The sequence below is a fragment of the Buteo buteo genome, chromosome 22 (assembly GCF_964188355.1).
Source record: "Buteo buteo chromosome 22, bButBut1.hap1.1, whole genome shotgun sequence".
Taxonomy (NCBI): Eukaryota; Metazoa; Chordata; class Aves; order Accipitriformes; family Accipitridae; genus Buteo; species Buteo buteo.
Genome location: NC_134192.1, coordinates 8,901,489 through 8,919,265, shown reverse-complemented (window position 1 = coordinate 8,919,265; position 17,777 = coordinate 8,901,489). Strand labels below are relative to the sequence as shown.

The window sequence follows — 17,777 nt, the reverse complement described above, 5'->3', positions numbered from 1 at the left end:
GCCGGTAGGTACCCCGTCTCCGAGGGGTCGGATCCCACCGACCCCCCCCCCCCCCTCCCCGCCGCCGTTGCCGCGCGGTGGCGCCATCGCACCGGAGAGCGCGCCCGCTGCCCCGCACCGGGCAACCCCCCCCCCGCCTCCCGCCTCCCGCCTCCCGCCCCGCCCCGGGACGGGGACCGAGGTGCGCTCGGTCTGCCGTCGGGGCGGGAGGAGGAGGAGGAGGAGGAGGAGGAGGAGGAGGAGGAGCCCCGGCGGCAGCGGGTAGAGGAGCGCATGGAGGGACCGGGGAGTAACGGGAGCTGCCCGGGTTGCCGGCTGGAGGAAGGTCCGTCGGTGCGGGCGGCTACAGCCCTGGCGGCCGTGCTTATCTTCACCATCGTGGTAGACGTGTTGGGCAACGCGCTGGTCATCCTCTCGGTGCTGAGGAATAAGAAGCTGCGGAACGCCGGTGAGAGCGGGGAGGGAGCGGGGGAGGCGGGGCGGCCGCGCTGGCGACTTGCCGACGGCAAGGAGCGGAGCGGCACCGTACGGTACGGTACGGTACGGTACGGCACGGTACGGTACCGCACCGGGGCTCCGCCGGCCCCGCACGGCAGCGCTCCCCGCCCGCGCCCGGGGGGGAGCCTGCGGGGAGCCAGCGGCGGACGGGCCCGCAGCCCCTCGGCTTGGCCACCGGAGCGGTAAAAGGGCATCTCGGGACCCCCGGGGCCCGGCCCGGCCCGGGTGGAGGGGCGGCGAGTCGCTCGTCTTTTTTCTCCGGTGACCCGAGTCACAGCGCGGGGGTCCCGGCTCGCCGTCCGTCCGTCCCGTCGCGCTGCTTCTGTCCGCCAACTTCTCGGAACTTGTGTCTCCAGCTGGAAATCGAGGAGCTCCCAGCTCGCGTCGCCACTCAGGTAAAACCCACGTTCCTTCCACCGGCAGCGGGCGGGGAGAGCAGGTGCTGAGGAAAACCCCGAGTGTCCGAGAAAGGGGCAGAGGAACACGGCTCCGGGGGCGACACCGGCCCGCTACAACGCCGAGCGCCTGCTTTTATGTCCCAGCCCTGAATGTGGTTCAGCATTTTCATCTCAAAGGTGCTGTGCTTTAGATGACCAACTGGAAGCAGAGCGAAGATTTCCCATGTTTTTTCCGTGGGTCGTTTGAAAGTCTGCTTTGGCACCTTACGTATTGAGCTCCCTAATAAATTAATCTAGGAAAATTCTTGATATTAACCGTCTTTAAGAAGGCTGTGGGGTTTGAGCGTGTAGTTTGGGTTTTTTTGCCTTTGCTGTTAGCAAAGAAATAGCACTGGATATAAATTTTAGTAAAGAAATAGCGCTGGCTATAAATCGCTCTGGAAGGAGTTTCAAGTAGTCTGTGTAGTGCTGCTTAAAACACACCTTAGAGTATGTTTTGCTAAGGACTACACCACTGTCCGCTTTTATAGTGAAAGATGTAAATTGACCTTTAGTTTTATAGCTCGTAAAATGGTTTTAATTAAATATCTCCTGTGTTTATAATGTGTAAGACAAAGTCGTAAGGATTTTGGAGATGCTGATCTCTCTCTGTCTCTCTCGATTTTCTGTAAATATAGAGTAACTCAACAGAGTTCAGTAAAAGCAGCTGATGGCTAAGACTGATGGGACAATTTCCCCCCAGTGCCTTTAACATTCGATTGATTTATTAATGATAGCACAAAAATGGCCATTGGCTTAGGCAGGTGCTGGATGCAGTGACCTCGACCGGTGAGTTGCTCTCTAACCGGTACACGAAACGCAGCCCGCAGTATCCACAATACATGAACATGCTGTACTGGCTTTATGAGAACTTTAATATACTTGGGAAAGGTATTTTCCACTCTCTTCAGCTTTGCTTTAAAATGTGAGCGCTGTGAGCTTGTGATCGGTGGTTCTGGGAAAGAAAAATAGAGACACCCTCCCCTTCGCCCCAAGATAACTAGTGGTTTATGTTATCTGGCTGGTTGGGCAGCAAGCAGATTTGAAACTATTTAGCTGCTTTTATCACCTTTCAAATTGTTAATCGCTTGAATGCATTTCATGTCTTAAGACTGCCTCTGTTATGAATTGAGTTAAAGTTCCTGCGAAAGTGAAAAAGAACAGCTTGCCCTTGAAGTGACCACGGAGGTGTTTTCCAAATCTTAATCCTTGTCAGTAGCCCGTTGTCTGCTCTGCATGCAAGCTATCGGGATGTACGAGTAAAACCAACGCAAGTGAAATCATCGTTAACCACCCTGACTTATGGGGAGGTGCCTTTCATTGCACACAGAACTTGAGGGTGACTGGTGGGGAATCCGGCGTTACACGCTTCGAAGCGGTGGTAGGTATCGAGAGACCCGTCCTGCTCTGTTGACCTGAGCATCGCTCCTCCTTCAGTCAGGAGCCTAAACTGGGAATGCCTTTGCCAAGGCACTAGAGGGGTTCAGCAGCAGGAAAGCGAGGTCATCAGACTGATGGTGATGGTCCGAAGTTCAGTAAGGTAAAACATCTAACCAGCATTTAACTGGTGTCATCTTGTTTGGCTGAAAAGATCATGTGTGTTTAGGACGTTCAGACAATGTCCTGCGTCTGTCCGTGTCGGGAAGCGAGCGGGCTGTCTGCCTCCCTGGACGCAGAATGAGAAGTCGGGGGTCTCGGCTCAGTTTGTGGTCCTCCTGACATGTGAGCAACACCACGAATGAGAGGGGCTCAGCTGGAGCACGGTTGAAGGCCTTTGGACAAAGTTTTTCTGCTCATGTTCAAACCTACCCTCAGTCAGTCCAGTAAGTGAAAAGGACACCCGTTATGGATGTGTCAGCTCTTGCCAAATCCGGGAAGCGCCAAGCCCTCCATTTCTGGAGCAAGCTTACAGGGAAGCTAGCAAGAGCCCAGCTACAAGGTCATCCAGCTGGAGCTAAAACTGCATCGCCAGGGTAGGCTGGATTCAGGCTGGGATGTGAAGCTGGCACTGCTTCAGGAGCTGCGGTGGGTGATCACTCTTGTGGGGATGGGGTTTTTGGTCCATCCCCCTGGCCCTCTCTGCAGCGCTTGGCACACTTCAGCACCTCTGCGCAGCCGGTAGCTGCAAGGGGCAGAGAGGAGGAGTGTGGCTGTCGAGCGGGGTCTCACAAGGGGGACGTACCCTCTCCGGTGTGGTCGGCTGCCTGGAGGACATCAGCAGCTGCCCACAGCTGAACGGGCAGGAGGTGAGTGATGCCTGTGAGCAGAGGAAATCCAGATTCGCTGAAAGCCCCAGGCTTCCTCCACGGTGGACAGTTCACATCCACAGTTGGTTGTTCGATCGGTCATGCTGGAGAACTGCTGGCATTAAGCTTTCCTACAGTAACGTCCAGCTACCCCGACTCTCGGAGCTGCTTGTATGGTCTGAGAGCTCCAAACAAACCTCCAGGCTTTGGTCCATATGTCCACACTGCAGGACATTTAGATGGTTGAGGGCGTGGGGAATAACTCTGCTCCTCTGGCACGAGAGATGTCTGTATGTCTTTATGGGAGGTAGGTCAGAAGGGGTGAACTTTTTTGGCAGCTAAAAGCCTTCACAAACCTGGCCACCCTGCGATCCCTGCACTGGTGGAGATTAAAAGCAAAATACCTGACCTCTAAAACTTACCAAGAGAAATCACTCCACTCCTTTTGCCCTCTGGGAAGGTATAAGATATGTCGGGTCGGTGTTGGTGTGTCCTGTGTTGTTACTGGAAGGTGCTCAGTGCTGAGCACAGCTTAGGACCCACGTAGGAAATAATAGGAGGGAGCCGTGTGTTACGTGGCATGTGCAGGATCGTGTCCAGCCGAAGGCTGCTGGCATGGCTGAGTCTACAGCTTTTCATTTGTGGGTCCCGCTAGCTTTACAAGGGTGAAAATCTGCACTAAAAACAGGCAATATTTTTCAATGAGTTAGCCTGCTTTTTGGGCAGAGGCTCTGGAAATACCCTTCTCTAGATCTCCTGCGCTTGCTGCAGACTTAGGCACACAGCCAAAACGTGCATTCCCTGAAAACCCACGTCTCCCACCAGCGCTGCTGGGAGCTTCGTGTGCAGAGAGCCATTTCTGCCACCTCGTGGGCCCTTTTCCCTCGTGGAAACATCGCCTCTCCGGGGAGCCAAAACCTCCGTGGGGGCAGGCGGCACAGGTATAACTCTAATGAGGTCAGCGGGCTCAACCGGCTTTTAATCCTCTGGATATACACTATACACTGATGTTTGCATAGCACTGGGGATTTTGTTCTTAGACTGTCACACCGGCCAAAGTCAAGCGTCACACACAAGTCTGCATGTATTATGTCAACACAGTTCCCTTTGTCAGCCAAATGTGTACTCTTAGAAGAAATACTAGATCAGTTTGACAAGCCCTCCGACCAGAAAACTCTGTTGACTAGCACTAATGGTGTTTCCGTCTCCGAATACTGGCCGTTCCCTGGCTCCGCTGGGAACTGCAGGCAGGGTAACCAGCCTGCGGTTCCTGGGTCAGGCCATTTGCCCTCTGAAAATATTGGCACGACGCTAAGTTTTTGTTTGCTTGAGTGGAGTTTTTTATTTATTGTTCCAAGACCTCTGGAACTTCCTGGCTGGCCTGGGACATGTTTCTGTTCGTTTTTTGTTTTTTTTTTTTTTTAAGTCAATGTTAGGGATTTGGTGAGCTCCTTATACACTTTGATGTGCAGGTTTTCTAGTTACAAATATGAAAAATAGTTGGCAGACAGTGTTGGGTATCTTCCCAACTTGCTTCTCAGAGAATTTTGTTATAGCTGAGATATACGTCATCCTTATCTGCAAAGATAAAAAGTAATGCTTATCTTTCTATATCTTCTGTACCAGGATAATTTCACTGTACTTTTTTAGCATCAAGCCTGTTGTATTGATAGGTTGTTGCTTTTTTTCCTGATATACCTATTGCCATTGGGTTTTTTGATATCTTTTAGCTTTCCTTATAAAATGTGCTGTTTTCCAGCTACTAATTTTTATAGTGAATTTTCTATTTATTTGTTACATATTTTATTTATTTTTTCATTTGGCTCTTGTCTTAAAAAAAATCTTATTTTAAACCAAATAATCTTTTTTTGAATATAGTATTGGTTTTTTTGGGGGAAAGGAGGGCTCTACTAAGGCATCTTTAAACATCTCCCAATAAGCATTGTGTTTTCTCTCAGTTATTTTTGTGTTTGATTGTTTCTGGTTTTGGGAAACTGACCTTTGAGGGATGTGTTGGACCATGTTCTGCTTCCTCATCTCAGATGCAACTGAGAGCTGTGATTGGTTTTCTTCCAGCTACTGCAGGATTTCCTTGTCCTAGAAAGCTATCTATTATATGTAAGTGAGTTGAGATTACTATTTTTTTTTTAATTTTTTAAATTTCTTTTTTTAGCACCACAAACCCTCCAGCATCTGCCACAAGCCTGAAATTACATCTTTTCTTTCTGTACGTTGTGGGTAGATGCTTCAGGAGCTGCTCATCTGTTCTGCTGATTCATTTGTCTACAGCAAACTCCCACCAGTGCTTCTGCAGCAGGTGTCTTTGCTTTCTGGTGGGCTCTGTGGAGGGAAACGTGCTGTTTGTCGATGAAACAGCGTGAAGGTTGCTGGGACTCTGGAGTTGCACCCACTTCCCCGCTCCCTGGGTCCTCTAATGTGGGAGGGTGACACCCGGCACCCTCTTGCTCTTCGACAGGGATGGGTGCCCGTGACATCAAACGGGTGAGCTGCTGACGAACGGTCTCGCTGTTGCTTCTCCGCCGTTGGTGGGGAGTAATCCACGGCAGTGTTTGCTTTTAGCTTCGTTACTGACTCGCTCAGCTGGACGGCGATGAATTTGCCGTATCAAGCTGACTGCCAGCGATGCTCCCCGTGCCATCCACCGCGGGAACGTTAACTGCGGCGATGGGGCTGCTCCGGAGAATCCTGGCTGGGGCTGGGGCTTTGGCTCGGCGCAGGGATCACCTGGGCTCTACGGTTGGTGCAGAGAAGTTGCTGGAAGCGGTCTGTGGGGTGAGCAGTGGGGGGGTACCCGAGTGCACCCGGTGGGCACGTGTCGGTCCGTGGGCACAGCCCCGTGGCCGAGCTGATTTGGAGATGTCTCTGACAGCATCACCTTCGTGTGCTCCAGCTTCGGGGGGGATTCACGTCGCGTTCCCACCCAGCCCCTTGCCCATCTCTCCTCCCAGCGGGGCCGCGCTGGGCTCCTCCCGGGCTGTGGGAGCAGCGAGGTGCCCAGAGTATGGAGGAGGAGGAGGCTCAGAGCCGCTGTCCCGCTCGGAGCAGCGTTCGCGGCCCCGTGCTGTGCCGCTCCCATGCTGTACTCTGGGAGCTCCGGAGGAAGCGGCAGCTCACTCGGGTGTGAGTAGCTCCTAAGTTTTTTTGGAGTGTGGTAGCTTCAGAAGTATTTCTAAATTCGTCCTTCATACAGCTCCATAGGGGATCCCAAGGGGATTCCATCCCATCAAGTGTGAGAGGTCAAAGCCACCAATTTTTGGTTTTGCTTTTTTTAATTTTTTTTTTTCTATTTTTTTCTGGGAAAAAAACCCTCCTTACGATTCATGTAAATGGGAGTATTTTTAGGAGTGCTGGATCTCAGGAGCCCTTTGTGAAACTTTGCAGAACTACCAGCAGAAATATCTACTTCCCTGTCGTGGTTTAACCCCAGCCAGCAGCTAAGTCCCACGCAGCCGCTTGCTCACTCCCCCCCGGTGGGATGGGGGAGAGAATCAGCAGGGTAAAAGTGAGAAAACTCGTGGGTTGAGATAAAGACAGTTTAATAGGTAAAGCAAAAGACATGCACGCAAGCAAAGCAAAACAAAGAATTCATTCACCGCTTCCCATGGGCAGGCAGGTGTTCAGCCATCACCAAGAAAGCAGGGCTCCAGCACAAGTAACAGCGACTTGGGAAGACAAAACGCCATCACTGTGAATGTCCCCCCCTTCCCTCTTCTTCCCCCAGCTTTATATGGTGAACATGACATTGTATGGTCTGGAATATCCCTTTGGTCAGTCGGGGTCAGCTCTCCCGGCTGTGTCCCCCCCCAACTCCTTGTGCCCCCCCAGCCTCCTCGCTGGTGGGGTGGGGTGAGGAGCAGAAAGGACCTTGGCTCTGGGTAAGCACTGCTCAGCAATAGCTAAATCATCCCTGTGTTATCAACACTGTTTTCAGCACAAATCCAAACCATAGCCACGTACAAGCTAATATGGAAAAAATTAACTCTATCCCAGCTAAAACCAGCACACCCCCCCACTCCAACATGTTGGTTTTTCAGGAAAACCCCGGTTTGGACGAGGACTTGAACACAGCCCCCTAAGTTGTGGATGTGCGGCTGGGGAACAGAGGTAAAATACTGTCAGTCACTCAGTAAGTCAGCAGTGCTCAGCGTGCACTTCAGGTGTACTGCTGGGTTGATAGCCAGGTGATATGTGGTCAAGCAAGTGATTATATTATAAATATATGATTTAAGAGAAATTAAGCAGGTTTCCACTAGAAACGGTAATTCTAGCATTTCTGAACTGGGGAATATTTCTCTTTGCCAAGCGTTCGACAAAGGTTTTGTTACATGTTGGTGCAGGTCTCTATGCACTTACCCTCAAATTAGTTGAAACAAAAATCCTCTGATTAGGAAGATCTGCGTCTTGTATCATGCAAAATAACACCCTGCCTCCCCGGGAGGGCCACCCTATGGGCCTTGCAACAAGAGTTAGCAAGCCAGGTTGAGCCCAGTGCTGAGCTCCCTTTCTCCCTCTCTGAATCCTTCCAACCCCTTTGCCCTTCCTTGCCTCTAGCAAAGGCTTTTCTTTTATTCCTTTCAGCCCCAAACAGCATTACTGCCTCAGGACTTGGTGTTCCTGAAAGATTTGGAGAGCCGAGTACTGGCTTAGATAATAGCAAATAAATAATTACCTTGCAGACAGCTCTTCAACACAAGCTGGAATATGTTTTGGGAAGAGGGAAGGTGGGCATACGTGCTCAAAGTAGCTGCTCTCTGTGTGACTTCTGGAGTGATTAATTAAAAGGCTTAAAAAGACAACTGTCACGTGATGGCCTATAAATAAAATGGAAATTAATTCAGAGATGGTCTTTGTTTGCTTTTTTTTTTCTTTTTGCATTTTCACTGCATTTTGTTTGCTTTTCTTTCTCTGTGCAGAATGTTTAATCCCTTCCAAGTCCGTCCCACAGAGGAGAGCAGGGGCAGAGGAGGACAGGACCGTCCTTTGGGCTGGTTGGCAAGGAGAAGGCTGTGCCACAGTCCCAGGACACTCCGGTCCCTGACAGCCCCGGTCTGATGGGACTGCTCTTTGTGGAAGATGTAGAAGGAAAGCTGTGGCGTAGCTTTCTCATGTTTAACTACTCTCATTCCCAAAAGTTGGAGTGAGGACCAGTGAATCCCTGTGTTCTGAGACTGTTCACTTGATGTCTTCTGTTGAGAGACCTCAGATCTTGCTTTGTTGAACAATCCCCAGCATCACCTTCAGATGTGACGTTGAAAAAACACTGTGATGGCTGTGTGGGACTGAGGTCCAGCAGCCCGGGGTCCGACCTGCCCTGAATCCCTGCTTGTCCTTTGACTTAGATGCAACACTCGTGGGCCTGGGCTTGGTCCTGGATGAATTTCAGGCACAACTGAGCTGGACGCTGGAGCTGCTGGGGAATGAGTGTGTCGCAGCCGTGGATCTGGGGCCAGCATAGAAGGATCCAGGTAGAGACGGGTTCAGCGAGACCTGGGGCAGGAGGATGCGCAGAAGGTGAGGAAGGAGGGGGATAAGTGGGAATGCTGATGGAGTGGTGAGAATTCGGCCACAGCAGGATTTGGCAGGATGTGCCAAACACAGCCAGAGCGAACAAGGGCGGGCAGTAGGATGCTTAGACTAACTGAGCATCTTCCCCATCCCGAGGGGAAAGGTGGGGAGAACTGGCAGCTCTGCCTGTTGCAGACTTTTGTGTTTGATGGTAAGAGTAGGTGGGCTCAAGAGACCCTGAAGTCTTCTGGGAGGGAACGTAGCTGGCCCCGTGGGTGCCGAGCAGGCGGTTCCCGTGGGCTCTACGAGCCGTAAGTTAAATGGAGTCTAACGTATTTCATCTTACTCCCGGCCCTGTGTCTGGCCTTCAGGTCTGAGCTGTGAGTTTTATTTCTGTAGATATTGCAGTAGAAAGTAGAGCAAATTGAATCTTAATGGGGTGGGTGAAATCCACAGTCACATTTGGATGCATTAGGAACCGGAGCCCTGGCCCGTGCTGCCAGCGGGAGGGAGCAGCCTCCCCGCTGTGCCCACAGCACCGATCCTGCAAGGCGCGGGCTGCCCGCGCGGGCCAAAATGGGCGACACGGGGCTCTCCTGTGGCTTTAGCTCTGTCCTACTTGTGCGGAGATTCACAAGGAGGGATTTAGAAAAAGGAGGTGTTCTGCAGGTGGTCCAGGATTTTCCAAGGACTCGTGCAGGGTGACTAATTTGTTTTCCTGCATGCTGCGGGGTGAGGAGGACCTATTGATTGAGGTCACCACGGCAGCTTAAGCCAGCCCTGGGACTTGCATACGAACATGGCGTAGGAGGGATTGTGGAGTGAGCAGGAGGTAGAGAAGGTAAGAGGGAGTAAAAGACTGGTGCATGGGAATGGGTTTGGGCTCTGCTTTTAGGGTGGAACTGCTGGAGATGGGGAGGAGATGATCTGTGCTCAGGACTGGGTCTTCTGTATCTACCCAGTCTACCTACTTATTCTCCTGCTTGTGTCTGCTGGCTGGTTTCAATGGCAGGAGCCATCCCGATCGCACCGTCTTCCCACTTTTTTGGTCCTGAGTCCCATCTGCAGGCTGCTGAAATACTCCTGCCTGGCCTTTTTAGTGTTGTACATTTGTCCTCCCAACATATTCGTCAACACTCAGTTTTGGGGCTTCCTTGGGCCAATGGAGAGTCCCTGGCTCCGAGGAGAGCAGAGTCACACCTCCCATTGGAGGGACTGGGGCTCGTCCGTGTGGCAGGCAAGGGAAAAGGTGATGGGACCTGTGTTTTGAGGCACGCTGACAGAGACGGGAAGGGTTGGGGATGTCAGGAGAGGCGCATGGGGCTCCCACTCATGTCCCCCAGGGAACAGTGAAGGAGGGATGGCAGCGCGGTGGCACTTCCCCCGCGCTGCTGTTGGTTTCCAAGCAAAACCCAGTGTTGTTCTTGGCTGGTTCCTAGGAAAATGGATTATACCATATTCAAAATATTCACTCCTGGATTTAATAATATTGCAAAAATAACTTAAACGTATTTCTTTCAGAATCTTATGGTATTCCATGGAAATGCTGTCTGTTTTTCTGCCGGGGTTGCCAAGCATGTACTCCAAAGCCAACATTCATGCAAGTCATCACTCTTTTAAATAGAAGGGGAGAACAATAGCCTGTGTTGGTAGCTTTGGCCCCATGCTGTCTGAGGACAATGGCTGTACATTGTACCACTCATTACCTTCAGCTTTTCATCAAAGTTTCCTGGGTCATAGCTCTGCGTTGACATCGCTAGAGAGGTGCCTTGGGGAGCAGAGCCAGGGCTGAGTGGATGGGTAGCCTTCCTCTATGACTACACCCTTTCCAGTTAAATTGTTCTTCAGTCTCTGCACCCATAGAGACGGCTCTTCAGTCGTCTTCAGACACATCAAGGTCCTCCCTCCTCATCCTTTACTTTGAGATGCTCTAGAACTTTTTGGCAGTTGCCTCAGTTGTGGAGGAGCTGGGAAGGTGGTGGAGGCTTCTCGACACTGGCCTGGTGTCTTATCTGCAGAGCTGGCATGAGCCAGCCCAAATAAAAGCAAACCCCAGCCCCTGCGATTGATTGCCCAGCCAAGTGAAGGAACCCAGCCTTACAGCACCTCCAGGCCAAGCCTGCGGCTTTTCTGTGTGGTCGGGGAGGAGGTCAGAGCTGAAATTCAGCAATAGTCTGGCCAATGGTGCCATGAGGACATGGGCATAAGGTATGTTAACTTTATCTTGAGCACAGTAAGCACCCTTTCCAGTTCCTGGTACAGAGACTAAAAGCACGGCATGATGATGTAAAATGTCCCTGGAAGAGGCTTCCAGTAGCATTTGGAGTAGTCTGGAGTTGGCAAAATTCATATTCCTGCTTTTCTCTCACTCTCCAACATCCTCTCTCACGCTCCCCTCCCATCTCCACTCTTCTGACTCCTGGTGGAGGGCAGATCATGCTCACACTAACAATACCTGTTAATATCTGACTGAAAATATATCTGTCTCTACCGAGGTTTGCACCATTAGCTTATTTACAAATGGCCAGTATGATCTCAGCATCTCAATAAACAGCAGCAGCAAAGATGAAGAGTTAAAAAGTTAGCTCTTCTCTGCTTTCCACCACTAGTTCTGCCTGTTTTCTTTCTGGCCTTTCAAAAAATATTGGCACCGTCTCTGGACCTTTCAGTGCTCTCCTTTGCAGGGAGAAATTAAGCTAGAATAAAGTATACTGGTCCCTTTTATGTGGAAGTAGATGTTGTCAAGTCAGAGATTAAAACTTGGCTTTTCCAAGGGAAGACTAGAAATGAAAGAAACCTTTTCCACTATACTCAAGATGTGAGTGTTAAGCCAGCGGCAAGCTCTGCCTTTCTGTCTTAGGTCTTATGTCTCAAACGGTCTTTCTACGAATCAAAACTGATTAGGCAAAACTAATTGGACTAAGTAGAAAGCTTGCTGACAAAACCCTTTAAGAGTAGGTGTAGTTGACAGGCACTGAAATGATCAGATCTTGCAGTATGGATTGCAAGCTCTGCCTCTCTTGTGCTCCTCCTTGGGAGTTTCTGTAGGGAAGGCAGAAGTGCAGTGCGAGGACTTGCAGCAAAAAGCACGCGCGACGGGAGAAGCAAGGACTTGTTTAGCGGGAGGCTGTCAAGCTCATCTCTGCCTTCAGACGGGCAGTCCTGCCTGCCGAGAGCTGTCGTGGCCAGCAGTGAGAGCAAAGAGGAGCAGCAGGACTCGCTGCTCTGTGCTGTTGTAGACGAGACGCAAGCTGGCAGCTTCCGCAGGTGATCTCCTTCCATTTCTTGCTGTGATGCAGCTGGGTGCCCGGGGCGCAGAGCGGTGCCTTTCTGCACGTCCAGCTGTGCCCTTGCACGGCGCCCTGTGTTTTTAAGGGATCGACAAGCCCAGGCGGTTGCAAAGCGCCCTCTTTCAGGGCACTTCTCGCCCAGGTTAGGAGTGGACCGAACTTCTAGGCGTATGCAGTGGTCTTCTGGTCCTCCAGAGACACACCAGCTTTATCCTCGTAGGAAAACAGAGAACTTTTTAGGCAATGTACTCATGTTGTTCCTCACAGATGCTGACCGGCCAATTCTTAAAGACCCAAGACCTCACCGGGGACTTCAGAGGGCTCTGCTTTCAGGAGGACAGCTGCAGTGAACAAAACATTCCCCGCCTGGTCTAGATGAGCATTGAAAGGTGAGGTGATGCTGTCTGCCACCACCTAGCTAAGCCCTTCTAAAAGGCAAGTCAGGACAGAGGAGCTGGGAACTGACTTGAGGGAAAACCTAGGTGGGAAAACCAGGGTTTCCCGTGCAAGGCAATGAGGGAGTAAAATTGGCTTGCTTTGCCTAATTAGGACAATAGACTAATTAGCTAATGAGAGAAGCCTTCCCAGTGTAGATGTAACATCGGAAGCCATTAATTAAAAGTCTTGCTAAATCCCAGGCTAGACAAAGCCTTTGGGATTAGTGTGGGAGCAAGAAATAACCACTGGATGAACACCAGCATTGTGTCCCTTAGCAGACACACAGCCTTCTCCGCCTTCTCCGTGGAGTCTTTAAAATAATAAATTTGCTTTGGAATAAATTATACAGATATGGAAACAGAGCAGTGGGCAAGCAACAAACAGGGCTTACAAGGAGCTAGACTGTTTCAGCCTTCCTGTGGTAGCATCTGTTTTTCCTTACTGGTATTTTGACTACAGTTCTCTCTTTTGTTATTTCTTTTTTTGAGAAAAATTTCCCCCAGGAGAGGCTGGATTTCTTCTGATTGATTGTTAGCTTTACAAAAACAGTTGCTGCTGCTGGACCGTTCCCATTGCTTTGATGAACCAGTCTTTCACAGTTTTTTCTTACCTTTGGAAGTGATTCTTTTGCCCATTTACAACAAATGTGGAAAGATACCCACTTTTCCTCCCATGTGGAATGAAGACAAATGATCAAACTGACACTTTTTTCCTGGAATGGGATCCTGGTTTGTAATCAACCCTTGTATTTTCCTCTCCCCTGTTTTTAAATGAGTTTCAATTCCTAGCAATCAACAAAACTGTGCTCCGAAGAGGTGACTCAGATGGCAAATTGTTATCCCCCTCTTCCAGCTCCTATAGTGTTCATAACGTGGGCAGAAGCTTCTCCTGTGAGGGTGCTGCTGAAGGGCATGCCACCCTGGCTCCCGCAAAGGTGGCATGAGTGTGTCAGGTCTCTGCTTACACTGACTTATGCTTCTTTGTAATGGACCCTCTCCCCCGGGTAGATTTTACCCTATGGTTTAATATGCATTACCCTACAGTGGGATGCTCAGTTAATGGGCAGGCACCGTGTATGTATCTCGCTGGTGAGGTTTGCTTGTGAGGTTTTAATGGTTTGTACTCCCAGAAGATAAAAGTTGGCAGGGAGGTGGCTAGCATGAAGGTAGTTTTGATGTTAAGGGAGGGTGGTTGTGCTGCAAAGTTGTTGTGCACTGTGGTCCCGTGCTTGTTGCTGTATGGCTGTGGGACCTGGCTGATACCCCTGGGTTGTAAGGGTCTTTACTGCAAAGCTGGTGAGCTGTTGGGCCAAGCCCTTAGCCACAAGCTGTCCTTAGCTGTGGTAAAATGCCGCCCAAACTGGAGTGGAAGGATACAGCACGTCAATGAAGAGGAATTGCTGAGCAGCCCTTTGTCTGGTTTAGCTTTCTGCTATGGACATCTAAGACAAGTTCATTTTGAAATAGAAAGCTGACTGGTTATTCTGCACTGTGTCACCCAAGAAAAGCACTTATTTTTTTAAAGAAGAGACAGAGAAGCCAATTCCTGAAAGGATTCATTTTGTGCACGTCCTTCCACACACCCTTGCTTCTCTAATTCTGCTGAGACTGCTGTTTTACGGGGGAAACCAGGGAGAGGAAAGGTGCTGTGTCCGGGGCATCTAAACGCGTTTGGTTGCTGACTGCAGGATGAGGATACCAGCGTGGATGGGCTCCTGGCTTTGTATTGCACTTCTATCTTTGGAAACCCAGTGGCCCTTTTTGTTCTGATGGGTCTGTTTTAACTCTTGGACTTCCCTCAAAGCAGGGTTCTCGGCATGTGCTGAATCCTTTTAAAAGTAATCGGGTGGGATTTGAATTGGCAGCCACAAGTAACGTGTGGTGCAGCTGCGTTTGTTGGGGCACCCTGGCCGCAATGCCTTTAGCAGAGCATAAATGTGTTCCTAGTAACGCTGTTAGAGTAAAAGGTGATCCCTGCAACACGTGCGATGTCTGTGGGTTGGATATTGAGTGCCTGGCCTGTTCTCCTGCTGTGCTGTGCGTTCCTGGCAGGGAGGAGAGCCGGGGAAAACAGGGTGGATTCAGGAGAGAGAATGACTCCCTCCCTCCCAGGCATCCTAGAGTTCCAAATACTTGAACATCTCTGCCGTAATGGGAAGATAGATACTTTGCAATCACGCTAAAAAGGTACTGTATAAAAGACTTCTGATTTGGCACCTTTTGTCCTTCTGACTGGTGCTGACTTTAAAGCAGGCGCGGTATCTGCTGGAGTGGCCTTGAAGTGGCACAGGAATAGCAACAGGGGAAACTGGAGTGGAAGTTCCCTGCAAAGTTAGTAAAAGGACAGCCTGAAGCTGAAATGTCATTCAGTTGCAAAAGAGATGAAAGTAGCTTTTGCTTGAATACAGCCCCTTTCTTATACCACCGCCTGTGATCTTTGTGACTATGTGTTTGTCAAAAATGGTTTTCAGTTTCCTGTTGTGGAGGGTGTGAGTAGTTAGAAAGCTCTTGTGCTGGCTGTCTGGGCAGCTGGGAACAAAACCCGATGCTATTGATATCTCTGCCACCAAATTGGGCCTGGCAACTTTTATTCTTATCCTTTGCACTTAGGAAAGTAAGACGGAAGATGTGATTTCTTTAGCATGGGGATGAGCTGTGGACTGTAACAGGAGTGTCCTTTCCAGGGGACTGCTGCTGGACAAATACATTTCAGACCCATGATGTGCTGCTTTCTCTGTCCAAGACAAGGAGATTTAGAGCTGTAGTACCTAGAAGAAGCTAAGACGTGTTTGTGTCCATCCCATCGCCACGTTTACTTTATTTCTGACAGAAGTGCCTAGTTTGCATTTTAACAGATGCATCAGGGATAACGCTTCTTCCCCTTGAGTACTGCTGGTGGTAGGATGAGACCTATAGATCAGCTGTCTGTGCAGCTACAGTTTCACCTCACATTGTATTAGTTTCTCCACCTCATTCCTTCTACCCCCATTTAAAATTATTTTTGCTTTTAAGTGCTTTTCCAAGCTGTGGAAAGCTACTGACATTCCGAAACTCTCAACCTCTACCACAGAGAACACAATTCTTCTGCATTCTCTATCAAGCGTTTTATAATTCATTATTCCAGTAACACCTAAGCTTTCAAACATTTGTGGGTTGTTTAAATGTATTAACTCTATGAATTCTGAATGTACGTGTCTGCTAATGCATCAGATCTATTCCTTGTGCCTCTTGTATTTCTCTGTCTTCCTCAAAATCATGCTGTATTAATTCCTTCGGTGATTAACAGTGTCTGCCTACAATTGTGTTGGAATTATCTTGAGAAGTAAGAAGCCAGCTAAAATTCAAAGCAGGACAAGGCAATCTCGATACGGAATTTGAAAGTGCTGCAAAATTATACCTAAAAGAGATCAAGCACCTCTGTTTCAAAAGCTACTCTGTCCTTTTCCCTTCCTTCTGAGTAGTAAATGATCTGCATTAAAGCAATTTAGGTGAGCAACAAAACACATCTATATGTAAGCAGTAAAAAGACAGAAATAGAGCGAGATGAATCCAAAATTATTTTGTGAAGCAACTTGGAGCCTTCTAACTTAAGATCTGTGCTCTGAATCATTGTGCAGAAAAATAACCCTTTGTCCACGTGAATGGATTTAGATAGGCTTTAAAAGGAAAGGGTGACATGAAGTTGGGTGCTTGGGTTTCCCTTGTGATGAGGACCCTGTCTTTTGGGGTCACCTCTACTGCCATCCTCTCAGTCTCGTCTTTCCCGTGACAATCCCTTGGAATTGGGCCAAGACAGTGTCACACTGGGAAGCGATGTAAAGCCAATGAGTAGGGTTTCATGGCATGGAAAATATTTGCTCTCTTCTGCGAATCGTCTTCCTTTTCCTTAATCTCTGAACATCTCCATGCATAATCTCGCCTATAATTAAACCCACATTGGAACCAAGAGTGTGGCACCTAGTAATTACTTTATTAATTAATATTGTTCATATGACTTTCATTATCTTTCAATTATGTTAAAAATGGATTTTTATTTGCCATTGTTCGAAGTCAAGAATGTAGCGTGTATTTAAAAAGCACACACAAACCCAACCCTTTTTCTGTTGGGGGGTGAAAAAAAAAATCCCACCCACAACCTGTGTTCAAGGCTTCCCAAGTATTTAAGCAAAATTAGTAACTGTCTTTAAGGAGTTAAACTTGTGGAGCTTTAACTGAGAACTACACAACCTTTTTTGGTAGTTGTGGAAAGGAAAGATCTGGGGTGTGTGTCCAGTTTGCAGTCCAGCTTCGGGACGTCTGTTTTACAGAGCTGTAACCGGGGAGGTTTAAGTGGCTGGAAAGATATATATATATAACAGGAGTGACTTTGCATTGCGTTCTTCCCCTGCCCCATATTACCAAAAGTTGCAACTTCTATAAAAAAACCAAATCATTTTATCCGTGACTCTGGCAACCCAGGGATTTGTATGAACAGCTTCCTTAAAGGCTAAAGGGACTGAACAGGGATGCAGGTTTTTACACTGTTGTTCTGAGAGAATGGAGATGAGCCTTCAGAGCTGGCTTGTGCTGGCAGACCCAGCCAACCAAGAGGTTGAAGCTGAACAGTGGACTTTTTGCATGCTAACTGATATCCAGAAGTTTTCTTGAAATGTGCTGGTTAAAGAAAAAAAATTATTGCATCCGTAGGATACCGATACTTCATCCAGTTCATGGCTTTATCTAATTCAACTTTTGATTTAGATTCTAATTTTTCACGCCGTTCAGAAAACTTCCCTGAACAAGGAGCAGGAAAGACTATGGAAAGCTGAGCACTTGTTGACTCTAGTGGCCCAGTCCTCTACAATCTTATTCCTCATCTAATTAGCAAAGCAAGATAACCAGAGGGTAGCATTTTGTGTAAACTCATAGATGCAACCTGCTGTCTTGCAGGGTTACGCAGAGCGGTTGTAAATCAGGTAATGCCTTTTATCTTACAAGTGGCTTCATCTCCTGCTCTGAGTAGATAAAAGGAGTATAATAGGGAGCAAGTATTACTCATGCCAACTTTACGCATACTTGGCTATGATGCTCCTTTTAGGAATGTTTCCTTCTCCAAAGAGCCAAATAAGAAGTGTCATCCTGAAAATGATGACCGATTAACAAACTGCAACATGGAAATACTAGGGGAGGGAACAGCATGTGGCCCATGTAAAGCCCTGTAGCAACTGTGGAGAGCAAAACAACTGGACTTGATTCATGGGTGTATCTTTAAAAATTCAAACATGAAATAACCCAAGAGGAGCTGGTTGTACAGCTCTCTACATCATCAATGGTGTAGTCTGGGTTTGCTCAGCATCCAACACT

The 17,777-nt window shown here is 48.8% G+C and overlaps 1 protein-coding gene across 1 annotated transcript in view; it reads left to right on the top strand.

The window, feature by feature from the left end:
- The first annotated feature begins 239 nt into the window (after positions 1 to 239).
- The window catches only part of GPR50 (G protein-coupled receptor 50), a 47,747-nt gene continuing 30,209 nt past the window's right edge, over positions 240 to 17,777 (top strand). The window contains exon 1 of the mRNA XM_075054152.1: positions 240 to 448. Within this exon, the coding sequence (XP_074910253.1) occupies positions 274 to 448 (175 nt within the window). The 5' untranslated portion in view covers positions 240 to 273. The remainder of the gene's footprint in view (positions 449 to 17,777) is intronic.